This window comes from Caloenas nicobarica, chromosome 9 (genome assembly GCF_036013445.1).
Source record: "Caloenas nicobarica isolate bCalNic1 chromosome 9, bCalNic1.hap1, whole genome shotgun sequence".
NCBI classification, from domain to species: Eukaryota; Metazoa; Chordata; class Aves; order Columbiformes; family Columbidae; genus Caloenas; species Caloenas nicobarica.
This window is the reverse complement of record NC_088253.1, coordinates 22,976,113-22,992,609: the sequence shown is the minus strand read 5'-3', so window position 1 is coordinate 22,992,609 and position 16,497 is coordinate 22,976,113. Positions and strand designations below refer to the sequence as shown.

Sequence of the window (16,497 nt, the reverse complement as noted above, 5' to 3'; positions counted from 1 at the left end):
TTAAATAATTGAGTGGATACACTCGCTCCATTACTTTCCAAAGAACTAAGCCTGTGCTGTCCACTAAGTGTTTTCACTAGAGAGAGAAGGGAAGGGAAAATATTTTCACTTCTCTCTCACTTAACAGACAAGCACCCTAGAGGTGCATTACGCAGCATATAAAGCTCTTCAGAAGCCCAGCACATTAGCTCTCGCTTTTTATTGCGTTTCGGCACTAATGAATAAAGCAAATCTGCAGCTCCTGTATTTTAAATTCAGCTCTGTGAAACTACGCTCCTGGGTTGGGATTCCAGACAAGACTATGCCTGGCTTGGTTTAACAACTAATTTATTTTAGGACAAAGAGTGGATAGAAATGACCTCTTTTTCCACAAATGAAACAAATGGGTAGTATTAAGTGAACTGTAGTTTGCCTACAATGTTTCCTCTGGATTTGAGGGAGAGGAGCTCTTCCCAAAGAGGTGTTTGCAGGACTGCAGCTTCCCCATTATTTAGACATTCCTTATCCCAACCGTGACTTGAGCATTGAAATAAATCACACAGAATCACAGAATGTTAGGGATTGGAAGGGACCTCGAAAGATCATCTAGTCCAATCCCCCTGCCAGGGCAGGAACACCCAGATGAGGTTACACAGGAAGGCGTCCAGGCGGGTTTTGAATGTCTCCAGAGAAGGAGAATCCACAACCTCCCTGGGCAGCCTGTTCCAGTGTTCCGTCACCCTCACTGAGAAGAAGTTTCTTCTCAAATTTAAGTGGAACCTCTTGTGTTCCAGCTTGAACCCATTACCCCTTGTCTTACTGTTGGTTGTCACCGAGAAGAGCCTGGCTCCATCCTCATGACACCCACCCTTTATATATTTATAAACATTGATGAGGTCACCCCTCAGTCTCCTCTTCTCCAGGCTAAAGAGACCCAGCTCCTCGGCCTTTCCTCATAAGGGAGATGCTCCACTCCCTTCAGCATCTTTGTGGCCCTGCGCTGGACTCTCTCCAGCAGTTCCCTGTCCTTCTTGAACTGAGGGGCCCAGAACTGGACACAATATTCCAGATGAGGTCTCACCAGGGCAGAGTAGAGGGGAAGGAGAACCTCTCTCGACCTACTAACCACCCCCCTTCTAATCCACCCCAGGATGCCATTGGCCTTCCTGGCCACAAGGGCACAGTGCTGGCTCATAGTCACCTGCTGTCCACCAGGATCCCCAGGTCCCTTTCCCCTACACTGCTCTCTAAATGCCAGTGTTACATCTGCAATCATTCCTCCTACGGTTCCATTGATTTTTGGGCACTCACAAGCTGTTACTTTGATTGAATTTTATGGCAAGATTATGACACGATTATGGAAAGCTGTGCTGTTGTTTAATATACAGACCCTAAAAGAAAGCCTCTTTTTAGTACATGAATCTTCCTTTCTGCAGCACATTTCTGTTTCTATTGTCTTCTCTCTGATCACAATGGAAAACTCATGGGAAGTGGGTCTCTTATATCGAATGTGGTAATTAAATTATCCTCATTTGTGGAGCTGTTACTGTTGTGTATTTTTATTTAGCCTAATTATCCCCCTTGGCAGACAGCCCGTTGGGAGTCCCGACACTAATGTTTCTCAGGAGGGACTCCAGCGTTCTCCTCCAAGCGTCCATCTGTCCGTCCGTCCGTGCCAGGTGTGCTGGTCCCGCTCCCGCTCAGCCCGTGTTGGCCACTCTGCTCCATCCCCCCACACGGCTCTTTCACCAGCTTGGCTCTTCTGCTGAGTCGTTACGTTGCCAAAGCATTTAGAAAAATTTGCATTGCGCTCCTGATTTACTGGTACCTTTTCCTCTTTAATTTACTTTTACCACTTTGCTTTGTTAAATCTGTACTGGATTTTATTGGGTTTTGTGCTGCTGTTGTGGAGGCTGTGAAGGAGCAGCATGGCACACTGATGTCCTGTTCTTCTTGCCTGCTTTTGCTCATTTTTTATTTCATTTATTCCTTATTTTAGTGCAGCCTTTTCTTCTCCCTAAAATGATTTTAATCATCTGTCGTGTCTCTTGGTTTGCATTCATTTGGAGTAGAGTCACAAGCAAAACCACCTGTAAGAGGTTTCATTGCTGTGCAGGAGGGCCACGTGTCACACGAACCTGTAGAGAGATCCACTCTTTATGTATTTGGGATCTCTTGGGGATCTCGGAGCTGGGGCAGCCTCGAAATCAGGCAGCTCAGTCAACTGCGGCAACACGTCACTTGCAGGGTGCTTGTCTTCAGGCAGCCTCGTCTGAAATGTCTTCAGGTCACGACATCGTGCACACAGGGTACTGCTTGACACTACAAGACTTTTTCAAGGCTACGATTTCAGTTCATCTTTGAACACACCTTTCCAGTGTTTGTTGAGGAACCGGCTGCTGAAGGGATCGCTGAAGATGCAAGTCCTTCAAGATATAGAGACAGCACGTAAAGCTTTCAATTCCCTGGGTTTCACGGTGGAACAGAACAAGTCCTTCCTCTATCTGACAGTTCACTGAATTTCCTGGAGCCTGCCTGGAAGCAAAAACTTATTTCCCCGAGGAGCACTTTTCATGCAGTGGAAAAACTGGTCAGGCAATTACAGGCAGGTCCTGTCATCACGTTGGGGACACGTCTGGCAGTTCTGAGCCATATGGCACCCTGCACTTATGTTCCCCTTCACGTAAGGCTGTGTGTGCATCACCCACACGCCTGACTCTAGAAGAGACCCTCCCAACAAGGTTGTGACCGTCCCTTGCTGCTCCTGCCCCTCTGGACCATCTCCTGCACCCCAGTTTCTGCCCAGGGACACGGTTGTGTTTGCCCCCTTCGCCTTGAAAGATAATCACTGATGCTTCTCAGCCTGAACTGGAGCTTCACCCCGGGAACCCAAGAGCCTCACAGACTCGCCGTTTTGCTAGCCGGGATTCACAGCAGTGCCAAATGCATGTCAGGAGTTCTCGCACTGCCCGAGCTTGCCCATATTTACATCATCACATCAACAGACTGGATGGAGCAAGATCCCCGTCCTGTAGTTGACCTTCAGGACTGACATGCTCAGCACTAAGCATCAGATGGGTTAATTAGCAAGCTGTCTCCTGGGAAGAGGACGACTCTCCTGCGAACTGCATTGAGCAAAGCTTGGCACCGTAGGACAAGCTCGACATTTATGTGGCTGCACGACGACGTGGGGCATGAACATGCCTGCAGGTACTGAGGAGGCAAAATTGGCATCTGGAGAGGCGCTTGTAATAAGAACACCTGCAATACCAGGGTATATATGGGCAATATGTCTCAAAGAAGAGTGCTTAGTGATAAATAAGCTTTTCTTTGATTGCCAAAAATGGTAACGTAACTGCACTTGCATTAAGTAAGAGTTGCCTTGTTATCTGGTCCTTGTGTAGTGAGAAGTTTGTGTCTTTTGTCATCCAAGAGATTGACTAGATCTGTGTAGGCTGTAGGATAGAAGATATCTCTTTTTTATAGCTCTCAACTTTAAAATATAAATAAGATTGGGCGTTAGGCAGCACACAAAGCAGAAACATTTCTTTAAGCAGCATTTTGTTTCCTCCCTAGGTGTAATTACTAGGGGGTTTTGCTTCAAAAAAACCCACTCAAACTGTGGGTGCCTTTGTTACCAAATTTATCAAAATGCAGAACTAAAAGATCTGATAGGTCTTTTTCTTTACTAAGTTGTGTTATGTTTGGGGTATTGTGTGTCCACTAAGTACCACATAGGGAACTTGTTTGTGACAAATTCAGTGAAATTATCTCTTGGTAACATCTTCACAACCAGTTGTCAGTTTTATTACCCAAGTCCCAGATTACCGTTTATACATGCCTTTACTAAAATACTCCATTGCCAGTCAGGAAGAACAGAAGTAATAATATATAGCAAAAGCTGGCACAGCTTAAAATACCGTTAACAAAATACCCAACGCAGACTGAAGTAAAGAGTGTGTTTTGAGTCAGACGACAAAGCTGAAAAAGAGAATTTAGAGCAGAAATCTCTGAAATTTTGTCAGTTTGAGCCAGAGGTGCGAAGCCTTAATAACACGTAAATACAGGGTGCTCGCACCTTGTTGATACTCCAGGTTAGTAGCAACTCCTGCTTAGAGCAGTTAGCCCCTGTTCAAAACTGAGTTTACTAAAATTTGAACGTCAAAATACCTGTGTTTTATTTACGGCAATAGATTTTACTACTATGGAAAAAATGGAAGTGATAAGGCTTAGTTGATGAACATAATGATTTTAGAACACATTAATTAACAAGAGAGCTCACAAGTGCCTATTTCGAGCAGATGGAAAATCCAGGAAATCATCAGAGAGGTAATTGCACTGGTTATGGAGCCAGAAAAGAAGGGAAGAAGCTCCTGAAGGGGAGCTAAAGGGGAAAGGATCTGATAGAAACGTTGCCAGTCTCGCCATACTGATCAGGGCAGAAACCTCTCCGTGGAGAAAAGAGAGAAGATGCAAAATGTGTATAACAAAGAGCCAGAATCTTGCTCAGGGGAGATGCTGAACTCTTCGTCTTCTTGAAAAAGAAGGAAATGGCAGCAGCTGCAATTGCAGGGGCGAATCAGCTGCTACCACAGGAGAGGTGGTGTTGAGGAACACTAAAATTCTGGAAACTGCGGAGAGCTGAGGGTAAAAGAGCCTCCGCAATGCCAGTAAAAAACATCCAGCCTAACCACGCAGGGGCTGGATGCGGAGAGGTGGTCAGACGTTTGCAAGCCAGGCATGACAGCCGCTGTGCAGCCAGCTCTGGAGGGAAGGGGGCTGAAGAAAAATATGTCTGTGGAGGAGAATCTCTAGCCTAAGATTAGAGGCAAACTCATCTCGATTGATCGCTGCCCCCTGCCCCGTCCGGGACCAGCGCTCTGCATCGTGGCGCATCGTCTGATCAACCTGGAACTCCTGCGTGATTGTGGCAGACCAGCAGCCTGCAGGTATTTCGGTGAGTCTGGGCTAGAGTGGTGCTGTATAAAAAAGGAATATTGAAGTAAAAAGCCGTCTGAACCAGTTTCAAAACTGCAAAATGCAGTTTGAAATGGACGTCTTCTTCAGAGACAGGTCAGGGCAGCGCGGCAGTAGCCTGAAGGACACGTTGCTTAAATTCTGCTTCAGAAATACCACTGAAGCAACCAGCGAGAGGATCAGATGGACAATCGTTACCTTCTGTCACCCGTTCACACAGATACTGTGGCTTTATGTAGTCGCTCTGCCTTCATCTCCTCTGCCATTTGAATGCTGCAGTCGCTCGCAATGAAATGCAGCAGAAAAGCAGGATTCTTGCAACCGGGGAGTTACAACTCCCATGAAAACAGGTGACTGGGTAGAGGATCAGCAGGATCACATCTCCCTGCTGCAAGGAAAGCTGTGGACACCATCGGAGAATCCACACAGGGGAGACGCGTCGTCAATACTCCAAATATTCCTGTGGGTAACTGGCCACATGCCCCGCGTGGGGTAGTTGCAACTGAGGCCCAGCGGATGCTGCTGGACCAGACCCTTCGGTCTTCTCTTTGGTTCCCTTTTTGCTTTTCTTCAGCCCTGGGAGCCTTTCCAGTAATTGTAAGTTGCCTTGTTTCAGAAGCAGAGCCCCAAACCTGTTGTCTGCCTCACGTATTGTGCAGACTCTAAATTGCAAATAAACTTGATAATACAAGAGAGGAACTGAGGAAGACTGAATAATGGGACAAGATCAAGACTTGGATAGTGCAGTGCTGAGCAGCCTCACAGCACTGATAACAGATAAAATCAAATTACCTGAATCTGGGTGTATTTCACAATTAAAAATAATGTTTTTAATTAAAATAATTCCAATGGAGAAGGAAGTAAAATATACTTCATTAGCCAAGTTTTATGCTCTCGCCATAACTTCACGTGTGTCTGGTAAAACACGCTATAAATCTGAAAACATCTACTAAGAGCCCTCTGTCAGATTTTTATGAAGCACACTATATAATATCCATTTTGATACATTCCTCTCAATAATGACATGGTCCTGTCACTCCCAGGATAAGCATACTGCACTGTGCCCATACGGGAATCATCAGGACAAGATCTAGATTTTTTTAAAACGCTGAAAATCCTCTTTAATTTGCTCTGGTTCTGATTTGAGGGTGTATTGATGATGGTGGAGAATCGCCCAGACATGAAGGTGAAAGACTGACGACTGCAAGAATAAACCGGAGCTCTAACACCGAAAACATGGGCAAACCCTCCTTCCAAACCTGAATTTCAGCGCAGGGCATAGGGGGGTTAACGGCAGAGCAGGTTCCACGGGGCTGTTTGGCCGGGGAGGAGATGGGAGCAGATTGCCAAGGCGCAATTACACTAAATGAAGGAAGCAGAGGCCACACCTGTGCCTGGGACCCGGCGCTCACAATCCAGCCCTGATTGGCTCTCCCGAGACTTCCCGGAGGTAAAGTGTCAATTAGTGTAATGACCCTGGACTTTGTCCACTCCGTTTGCTCATTCTGAGCGTGGAATAATTTCGTGTACGCCGGGGGATCTCTTTTAGCAAACTCCTCACAACACCACCTGCTCACCCGCTCGTTCTTCCCGTGCTATTCCCAGCTCTCCTTCGGCAGGACTGTTGAACTGGAATACAAGATGCTGCATGTCCCAGGGGCAGTGAGCTCTGCATCTTCATGCACACAATAATGCCCAAACACCTGTATAGATAATATCATCTTTTTTTTTTTTATTTGGAAAAGAGAATGTAGCAAACCCAGCTCTCGCAGCCCAGTCCTGCATACACATTCAGGGAAATGACGGGACTCCATCGTGTAAGAGAGTCTCTGCACTCCATTAATGATTCAGACTGATTACCATGAAGTAATTATCTCCATCCTACATACAGAGTAAAGGCACTCTTCTCTTGCAGATTTTGTCTCAAAATGCACTTCTTGCATAGGGCCGGAGACAGTTTTAGCCCCCGGTACGCAGTCAGCAAATGCTTTACAAACCGCTGCGTGGATTTTGGATTCGGAGCGCTTTGTGGAGCTAAACAGGTCTGTCTGAGCAAAACCGGAGCTGGTCGGAGCAAGGAATGGGGGCAAGGCAGGAAAACCAACCCCCAGCGCGGTGCTGCTTTGCCTGACTCTAGTTTGTCACCAGTGCCAGCCCCGGGGCTGGTGCCATCGCAGGCATCACCGTCCCCTGCTATGCACGGAGACTTGATACGCGGCCGGATGAGGAAGATAGTTCATGTGCTTAATTGAGGAACCTGAAGACGATCCGTCATGATCTTGCAGCATTGAGTGACACCTTATAGCACGCGGGGTCCGTCACTGTCGTGTACTTCACCGCAAGGAAGACAGCTGCAATCGGATATGTTTTAAGCTAACGTCAACAGGTTGAGCCAGCTGAAAAGCATGTTAAGCCCTACTGAGACAAGGTTTATAGGTTAGCGGTATGACTTGGAGCATAATCTATACATGGTCTTTAGCTTTAGCCAGCTTTGTACTTACGTGAGAAGTGCGAGTCTTTTCTGTGCGCCAAGCCGTTTCTATCACGCTTTAGGGAAATCGTTCAGCCTGTGCTAAATGCTGAAATAATCTGAAAGTGTAGAAGCTGCGGGGGAGAGCAGTTCAGAAACACCAGGAGCTGAGGTTAGGCCAAGATTTCCCGTTGCTGCTGAGCTTGCTGAAAAGGCCATGAGTGTCCTGAACGTGGGAATTAAAGCAAGAAGATGATTTAAATGACTCGAGCTTACTTTGTTATACTGCGGCATTCAAGTGTCTTAGGCTGCTAATGAGCAACAATGCTGTGGATAAGTGCAGCAGTTAAGATTATAGCAAAAAGATTTTTTTCATTGCAGCGGGACTGGCATATTTGGAGCAAAAAGCAGCAGTCATGACAAAATGTTGTTTATCTCTCATCCAGACCACAGCTGTGTTTTCCGCTGGTCTGTCCAGATTATAGCTAATTTGGAACCCTATGTATGAAAAGCCGTTGGGATGGATGAAATTGGGCTATCTCTTTAGCACTTAAATATTTGCAAAGATGCTGTGGAGCTTAATTAGTTAGCAGCAACATTTTATCTTATGGGTCCACTTCCGAAAGATCTTCAATGCTGGAGAGATGACGTAAGTGTGTGACAGACATAAACACATTAGATAGTTACAAGAGCAGCAGTAGGAGGCATGAAATGATTTGATATCTAGAGTATCTGTTAGACTCTAACAATTGATTAAAATATGTATTAATTCATATTAATCCTTAATATGAGGATCTTAATAAAGTGTGATTAGCTCTTGGAAGAGCTTTCAAATCCTGGCACAATAGGTGCATTAGAAACCTGAAACACTGAAATACACGCGTCTCCCTAAGCTGTGTTTCCCCTCTCTTTCCATCACTGCGTATGTCGGCTTTGAAATATTTCTGGCTCCCCCATTTCATGCCGTGTCCAGCTCAGACGTCCGACACGCCGTGTGCATCCCTGGTACTCGCCTGTGGTTTCAGGCGAACTCCCGCAGTCTGTTTGTCTCTGCAGCGTTTTCTCTTTGTGTGCAGCCCTTCCCATGCGTGCTCTCCTCTGCATGTCAACACAGGTTAGCTTTAAACCCTCTCTTCAAAACTGGTTTGATTTTTTTTTTTTTTTTTTCAAGCACGCTGCCGGGCTGGCAATCCTGTGCACTTGAAATAGGACCAGGAGGTTTCCAGATAAAATCTCTCCAAACCGAAGGGCCCTTGTGCCACCGGGATGTGACACCGGCTGAGCTCAGTGATTTCTGCCTCGAGTGTCCTCATCGGGCTGGGAGTCTGCGGTGGTCTGTGGCAGCTCCCAAACTGCTGCCGCTCCCTCTGGTTTTGGAGGAAGGAGCTGTGAGCGCTAAGGTGGGATGTGTGGGGAGAGGAACAAATTTGGGAGCTTTGCAAGAACCATCTGGATGTCAGGGTGGTCCCACAGATCCCCCAGCCGGTCCCGGCCACGTCCTCTCCACCAGGACGTGGCCACTGGGTGTGAGAGCAACAGATTAGTTTGCTCAAGCTTGTCATTTCCAATTCCCTTCCGCTTCTCTATCAGCAAAGCTCAGGCCCATCCCCACAATCAGCTTCTCTCTGGATGGTTGCCGAGATGTGATATTTATAGGGTTTACTGGAAACTGTTGGCACATTACTGGGCTTCGAAATGGGATTGTTTTTCAAAGAAGGAAATTAGCCGGAGCGTGGGGCTGGTGGCCAGCTTGGACTGTAAGCAAAGGGAGCCTGAGGTCAGGACCAAGCTGCATTGTTTCTTTTATCTTCAGAAGCAATTTGCCGCTCTCTGTTTTTTAAGTGACTCTTAACGTGATGGACAAAATGAGATCATTGGGTAGTAATCCTCCATTTTAGAGGTACTTGAAGTATTAGTGAAGTACACCCTGAACCACTTAAACAAGTACCTACTGGAGTAATTGGGTGGATAAAAATCTGGTAATTTATAACCTGGTATGAGGGCTTGGAGCATGACAGATGGGTCCCAGCTTGGAATAATAAAGCTGTAATGGAAGAATGTAGATGGGGCAGAACCCCGGGGTGGATGTTGCGAAATGGCGAGGTATTCTTGTCTTGGACAAGTCGCTTCTATTCTTCTCCATCTTCCTGTTTGCATAATATTAGTTCATCTTATTTGGTGACTGTGAAGTTTTACTAGCCAACGGTTGTACTTGAAGTGCTTAGCTTGAGAACACCCTTGAAAAACAAAGTATTGACATTACCTTTCTTTCCCTACAATAAACACCTCCATGTGATGCACGTGCTTCAGAAAAGCAGCAGAAGGAGTGGAGGACGAATGCGCGGAGAGCTGGGCGACCTCGTGTGACACACCACAAGGATTGCCTGGGCAAACTTTCTGTACTAACGCGTCTGGCAAGGTGTCTGTCCTGTACCTAGGGTGTCTCTCGTGGTAATTGTTTAAGGCACAGCTCGAGGACAACCCCAGAAGCACCTTCTTGGCACATGCCACCCTTCCTCCTTGGCAATCAGCTCAAGCTTGCAGCATATCAGCCGTATCCAGCCAGGCTGGACTCTGTCAGCCCACATGCTTCCTTCTCCTTCGCTGTGGCCCAGGAAGAGTCTTCTGACATAGCTCAGTGATGTGGACACTGTAATGATGCTGTGCATGATGCACCACTAAGAACTCTTGCATTTTCTTCCCGTTCTAGCTTTACCAGCGATGAATACCAAAGGATCATGGAGCGAATATCGGTCGTTGTCCAGCAGCACAAAGCGACGATGGTGCCGGGGGAGCCGCAGCTTAACGTGTGCGACAAGGCTGTCATGGTGAGTGCTTAAAGTACATGTACGTTTGAGAACCCTTAGCTTAAAATATGTTTTGTAAAGGCTTTTAAAATGTCACCTGATGCTGGGAAGGGATGGAGAAGAGCTGAATGCTCCCCTGTTACAGGGCTGTTGGGCTGTTGTGTGGTGGAGAGGGCTGTTTGTTACCTGCGGAACGCAGCAGCATAGGAAGGCTCGTGCGGAGCGGGGTTAGGTCTGGGAAGTCTCACAACATACTGTGATAAACTCTGTGGCTTCCTTCCTTAGAGATACCACAGTATCTACGGCTGTAGATCTTTCTTCTCCTTTCTAATCCTTCTGCAAATCTCAAAAGTTCTCTGTGTTGTAAGTGGTGGGACTGGGACAGTGGCTCTTTTGCCAGTGATGTGGGTATCTTTGGTCTTGCTCAGTCTCCCCCAGTTCCACTCACGCTTGACTTTTCCAAAGCCTTTATGACTTGAAACATGACAAACATTTTCAATTCTATTTTCTGCTTCAAATTGCACATTGGGAAGTCACAGTTTGGCTTTCCTGTCAAATGCTGCTTGGATTGTTGAGAACCTGGGAAAGGAACTGCGTAGTTTGTAGGAGTTAAAGTTGTCAGATGACAAGAGTTTGTGTCGTCTGAGGGGATGTGCCTATAGACTGACACAAAACAGTAACAGGCGAAATCTTTCTGATGCTGAAATAATCTTCCGAAGCAGTCAGTACCTGCTGCTTAGGGTCTGTCCCCAGCCAGCCAGAAAAGTACAAAATGTGGAACTGTGTCTTCTTAGTAAGAAGGCAAAGATCTTTTTCAGCTTTGTCGCATCTTTTTATTTTTGGATGTTAAGTAGGAAAAAGATTTGAAGGACCATTGTTTCAGTCTTGTTTGCTTTCATTATTCAACTTTTCCCTTAATAAACACTGTTCTGTGTTCCTCTGGGATCTTTTGGGTTCAGACGCTCTCCCCAGTGCCTGGCTGCTGCCAAAGGCCTGCACTGGAAAAGCATTTCTTCCGTGCTGGCTCCGGCTCCAAAACTGGTTCATAAACTGTCAGAATAGTCCCCCGTTCTGTGACTACCCTGGTGTAGCGTGTTTAGGTGCTGGGAACACATCTGCTATCCTTGTTTGTCAACAAATAGTGTCTTTGGGTCGCATGGTGGAAAAACGGCTGGACTGGGGGTCCCGGACTCCACCCCGTACCCAGGCCCCTGTTTGGGGGCTGTTCCCCCCGAGCGTGCCTTGTTCTGGCTCAGCTGGGGAGACGTTTTGCAGACCATGGGCTGCTGCTTGGGCAATGGCAAAGCCTCGTGGTGCCTGCCCAGGCTGGGCTCCAACGCTTGGCCAAGCTCAGGCCACACCATTCAGGACATCTGAGGCAGAAAAGCCTTCCTGGTGGGCTGGAGGGGTCTTCTGATCCCAGGAGAAATGTTCAAATCCCAGCAGGAAACTTTTTTACATTATGAGTTTTCTATTCTGTGTAACATCCTAACAGGCTAGTTACATGGTCACAAAACCAAAATAAACAGGCACCAAATTATCGCCTTTTGAGACCAGAGATGAAGATATCCAGATCATTTTGGAGTGATAGTATTGCTGGGGTTGATTGGGCCCTAAATCTGTCTCTTGGGGATGCTGAGAGATAAGTATCACCTACTAATACTAAGCCTAACACTGCCTTCTCAATTCTGTCACCTGTTTATTTGCTATGGGCATTTAATATCCTTTCTGGGACAGAGGAGAAGAATTGCCTTTACTTACACATAAGCAAAGCAGAGGGATCTTTTTGTAGCTGCTGTAGTCAAAGAGTGAGTGTCAGGAGGATGGAGCCAGGCTCTTCTCGGTGACAACCAGTGGTAGGACAAGGGGCAATGGGTGCAAACTGGAACACAGGAGGTTCCACTTAAATATGAGAAAAAACTTCTTCCCAGTGAGGGCACCAGAGCCTGGCCCAGGCTGCCCAGGGGGTTGTGGAGTCTCCTTCTCTGCAGACATTCCAACCCGCCTGGACACCTTCCTGTGTAACCTCAGCTGGGTGTTCCTGCTCCGGCGGGGGGTTGCACTGGGTGAGCTTTTGAGGTCCCTTCCAATTCCTGACATCCTGTGATTCTGTGATTGCTGTAAGTGCAGCAGCATCGGCCCTCCCGAGCTGGGAAGGATTTGCTGGCTCATCTGTGGTCAGTCCTGCCAGCAGCGAGGACGAAGCTCCTGCCGAGCCTGTTCTGCTGCGTTTTCCTCCTGTGGAAGCACAGGAGAAATTGCTCCCTGCAGTGGAACCGCGCTGGCTTGTCTGCATGTTTAACTCGCAACGCACACGGTGTCCTCAGGGGTCTCATGCTTAAGCTCGGTCCAGGAAAGCTGACTTGAACCGTGAGACTAAAGCAAATACGATTCGTTGGGGTTGTTGTTGTTTTTTTTTTTTTTCCAAAAGAACAACTATTTCATTTGTTTCTTTGGAGGCATCTGAAATTTCCAGCGGTGGTTGTGCATGTTAAAATTGATGAAACTGATTTAGAAAACAGCATTGATTGTTCTTAAAGCGTCCGGAGCCCTTCGTGCGGTGCCTTCCACCAAAGGTCCCCTCTGCTCCGCTCCCTCTGCAGCCATAGCTGGTGTCTCACTGCCATCTGTTGTCAGCTCTATGGAATAGAAACCTGCTCTGGCATTTTTTCTGGGGTTAAGCTTTTCTTTTACTCTATAGGAATTCAATTCCAAGAAAACATAAATGACTTGAAGGATAAAAATTAGTAAAATGAAAGGTCAGAGCTGAACTGACGTTTAATAGGTGCCAGCAGGAACCTCCCATGCACGGACAGACCTGGACAGAGGGAGAGACAGAGAATGAACACAAAAGCTTTTTGAAGGCAGAATGGGAACTGTGACCGTTCACATTGCTGCAGTCCGGAATTTAAAATGACAAAACTCCATGAAACTGAAGAAGTTTAAATCCAAATTCCTTCCTCCCTTAATTCCTTTGGAAGATGCGGTTTGCCATGGGTTTCCCTGCTGATGTCCTTTCTCTGTTGTGCACATGTTGGAGGAAGGTAGTTCAAGAAACATGGAAACAAGAGAGGCAAATACTAATATTTTTGGTCTGCATGCACTGGAGTAGTTGCCTCATAAATGCCTCCTACACCATCTGTTCATGAATTCACCCATCAAAATGCTCATTAAAACATGGGTGTTCTTATCTCTCTCACACCCTTGGCCTTCTGTTCCTTTTTGCTTGTTTCCTCAACAAGGTGCATGGATATCTTGGTGCTAAGAACAATAACTCTTTTTCTGGATGCAAGGAGAGTTAGGGGTTTCATGGTCTGCTTGCTCCATTCTACTACAGGAAAGAGGGGACGGTCACCAGAGTCCCAGCAAACTGCATTTGCACAGGAGACACTGCAGTATCCCAGGAGAGGGAATCTTCTGCTGCAGAACGAGTTCTACTCTTTCCCAAAGCTTTTTTTTGAGTAGTGTTTGGAGTTGGGAAGTTGATGAGCCCAGGAGCGTCAGCTGCAAGAGGGGTTTCATTTTTCACGCAGGACACAAGAGCGTCTTTGTGAGAGTCAAAAGGGGTTGGTTACGGTACAGGGCTTAGCAGATAACATGGTATGAATAATTTTTGTGTGTATTTTGTGTTTGTTTTTAACAGAACTGGTCTCCGCCGGGCTGTGAGAAGCTGGGGAAGTGCCTGAAAGCACCCAAGCCTGATCCTAAGAAGTGCTTTTGGCCTCACTGATCTCCGCAGCTCAGAGCTACATGGAGAAGCTATAACCAGCCGGACATAGGGTTTACAAAGCATGTCTTCTCATGTCGGCACTCCTATTTACACAGAAAGGGTGTGATGTATCTATGATATCATCATTTGCTCTTCCAAAAGGGCCAGTGTTTATATTGCTAGTGCTCAGGGTTTAGCCTGGACTCCTCTGTTGTTTCAGTTGTTTCCGTAAATGGTAACTTCTCAGTGAAGACTCTTTCAACTGTAAAAGCTCTCTGGACAACCACAACTCTGCCACCGCCCCAGAAACGCCGTGGACGTACCATTCCTCTTCCTTCTTCCACCCAACCTGCCCTCTCAAATCATTGCTCATTCGGATGCCCCAGCAGCAGCCATGGGGAACTGTTCAGGAAACTCAGAGCCGCCAGAAAACCTTGCTCAAGCTGCCCTTGTTTTGCTTGCCTGTCACTTGTTGGTTTAACATTTGATTTCCATTGTGAACTCTTTGAACACTGACTTATTTTTCTTTTCTTTGTAAGCTTGTGAGCACTGGGTGCAGCTGTATGGCCCAGACCACTGCTGTGCATCGCTGGGTGCAAGTGAGTGCTCCCACCCTCCCTTCCTTCTATCTGGAGCTGCAAACATTCCCTAGGTAATGGTATGAAAAAATCTGAAGATAGTGTTTGTGTAAGTATTGCCTTATCGATGGTGTGCAGGATATTCTTAGGGCACTGGGGGTCAGTTGTTAATTTAAAGGGTTTTCTTCATTTCCAAAAACCCGAGTCCAAATATGGTTTAAGTCACGCTTCTAGTCTCATGATCTGGGCCCAGCCAACTGCAGGCTCAGAAATGCCCGTTTACATCAGACGTTAACTCTTGACCCTGTTTCCAGCATACACTCTCTGAGGAATTCTCCTTGTGCAAACTTTCCACAGTCTGGGTGTAGCACTTCTTTAAACAGAGTTCACGGTAAATGCCGATCCTTCGCACAATTTCACATTGCAAATTTCTCATCTGCCTTTCAGCTTGTTTCACACCCTTCGCTATGGCTAAAAAACATGTCTGGAACAAAACTGAGCAAAGTTACTCTGAGGTTTCAGGGGAGCAGCTAGAACAACACTGAATGTGCTGTTTGCACCACCGACAGCCCCGCTTCCACCCCTCCGGGATTTTATAAGTACACGTGCCCTCTCTGCATGGTGTGGTGCTGCATTGGGAAAAATCGAGGTGCTCTGTACCTGTAAACAGCCCTTCTTCTTTCCCAAGGAAAGCTCGGGGCTGGTTTGAGACGGGCTGAGAGCTCTGCTCTGTGTCTGTGCTGTGCTGCTGCTCCGGGCTGCTTGGCTGCTTCTTACCCTCCCCTCATCCCAAACGTTCTCCTTCTCTCCGTTCCCATGGTTTATGCCACCTGTAATCCCCTCCTCAGTAATTGCTAGTGTATATCTCATGAAGCTGGATAATCCTGTAAGACTGTAATAAGAACAGCATTTGAGTTGGCTCTTACTGTTCCACCTGTCAGGAGTCACAGCCAACATTTCATCGGCTGGCAGAGCCTCTGCATCTCTCTGCACGTCTGCAAATGGTGCTCGTTGATAGTCCGAGCTGCCTTACAATGTTCCTAATTGTCCTTCCAGTATACCAAAGCATTTCCAGTTCATCCATAACATTTCTCCTTGTTTTGACATAGTGGGGATAGCTCAAGTCTTGGGAGATTCTGATCAGCCTGTTCTTCAGTCAGGACTTGCAGCAGTCGTGTGCATCCATCAGCCCAGGAGACCAGACAAAAATCAATAACTTCCTATTTTCTGGGTGTTGTCCACCTCAGCTTTAGTGCTTCTGTCATCCAGAATTGTTCAGAGCCCTGCAGTCCACGAATACCAGCAGATGAAGATACCACCAGCGGAGGGAGTCCAGCGCTGCAACTCCCTGAAAACCCTCGTCAGCTCTCGGATCGCGATGAACGCGCCTGCTGCGAATTGTAACGGTGCTTTGTCTTTCTGCGTCCTGCTTATTGAGAGGTCACATCGCAGGGTGGCAGCTCAGCAGCTCGGCACCAGCCCAGACACGTTTCTCAGCTCTTAGCATCTGTAGAATGCACGTCGTGAGCGCACGGGCTGCCCCGTGTCCCCCGCCTGCCGCTTCGTCCTTCACTCTTTCACAGCTTGCAGGTTTGAAAATCTTGCTTTTCCCCTCTTGCTTGGACAAGCCATCCTGTTCTCAGTGCACCCGGTGTTTGTCTGGTTACCCAGCACACAAAGTCCTCATTCCTCATTGAAATAATCTCTCTGTGCATAAATTCTGGATGTAAACTTCGCACTAGAAAGCTGGCTGCTATAAGTGAGTTGACTTCATGTCCATTTATTATCTGCTTCATGTCCCTTTATTAGAAAAGATCAAAGCTTAGTTTGAAGAAGCTACTGCTTTAAATTTGAATAATAGTTTTACAGCTGGATAACTAAGGAGGATTTTAAATCAATGCCTTTCCCAAAGATGTACATATTTTAAAGTTGTGAGATAAAGAACTAATGAAGAAAAATAAACTAATTTATCAGAAA

General features: G+C 46.8%; 1 protein-coding gene across 1 annotated transcript in view; it reads left to right on the top strand.

Annotated features, from left to right (window-relative positions):
• GALNS (galactosamine (N-acetyl)-6-sulfatase) overlaps positions 1-16,497 on the top strand; it is a 47,233-nt gene extending 30,736 nt beyond the window's left edge. Inside the window, exons 13-14 of the mRNA XM_065640997.1 lie at positions 10,137-10,254; positions 13,877-16,497. Of these exons, the coding sequence (XP_065497069.1) occupies positions 10,137-10,254; positions 13,877-13,963 (205 nt within the window). The 3' untranslated portion in view covers positions 13,964-16,497. The remainder of the gene's footprint in view (positions 1-10,136; positions 10,255-13,876) is intronic.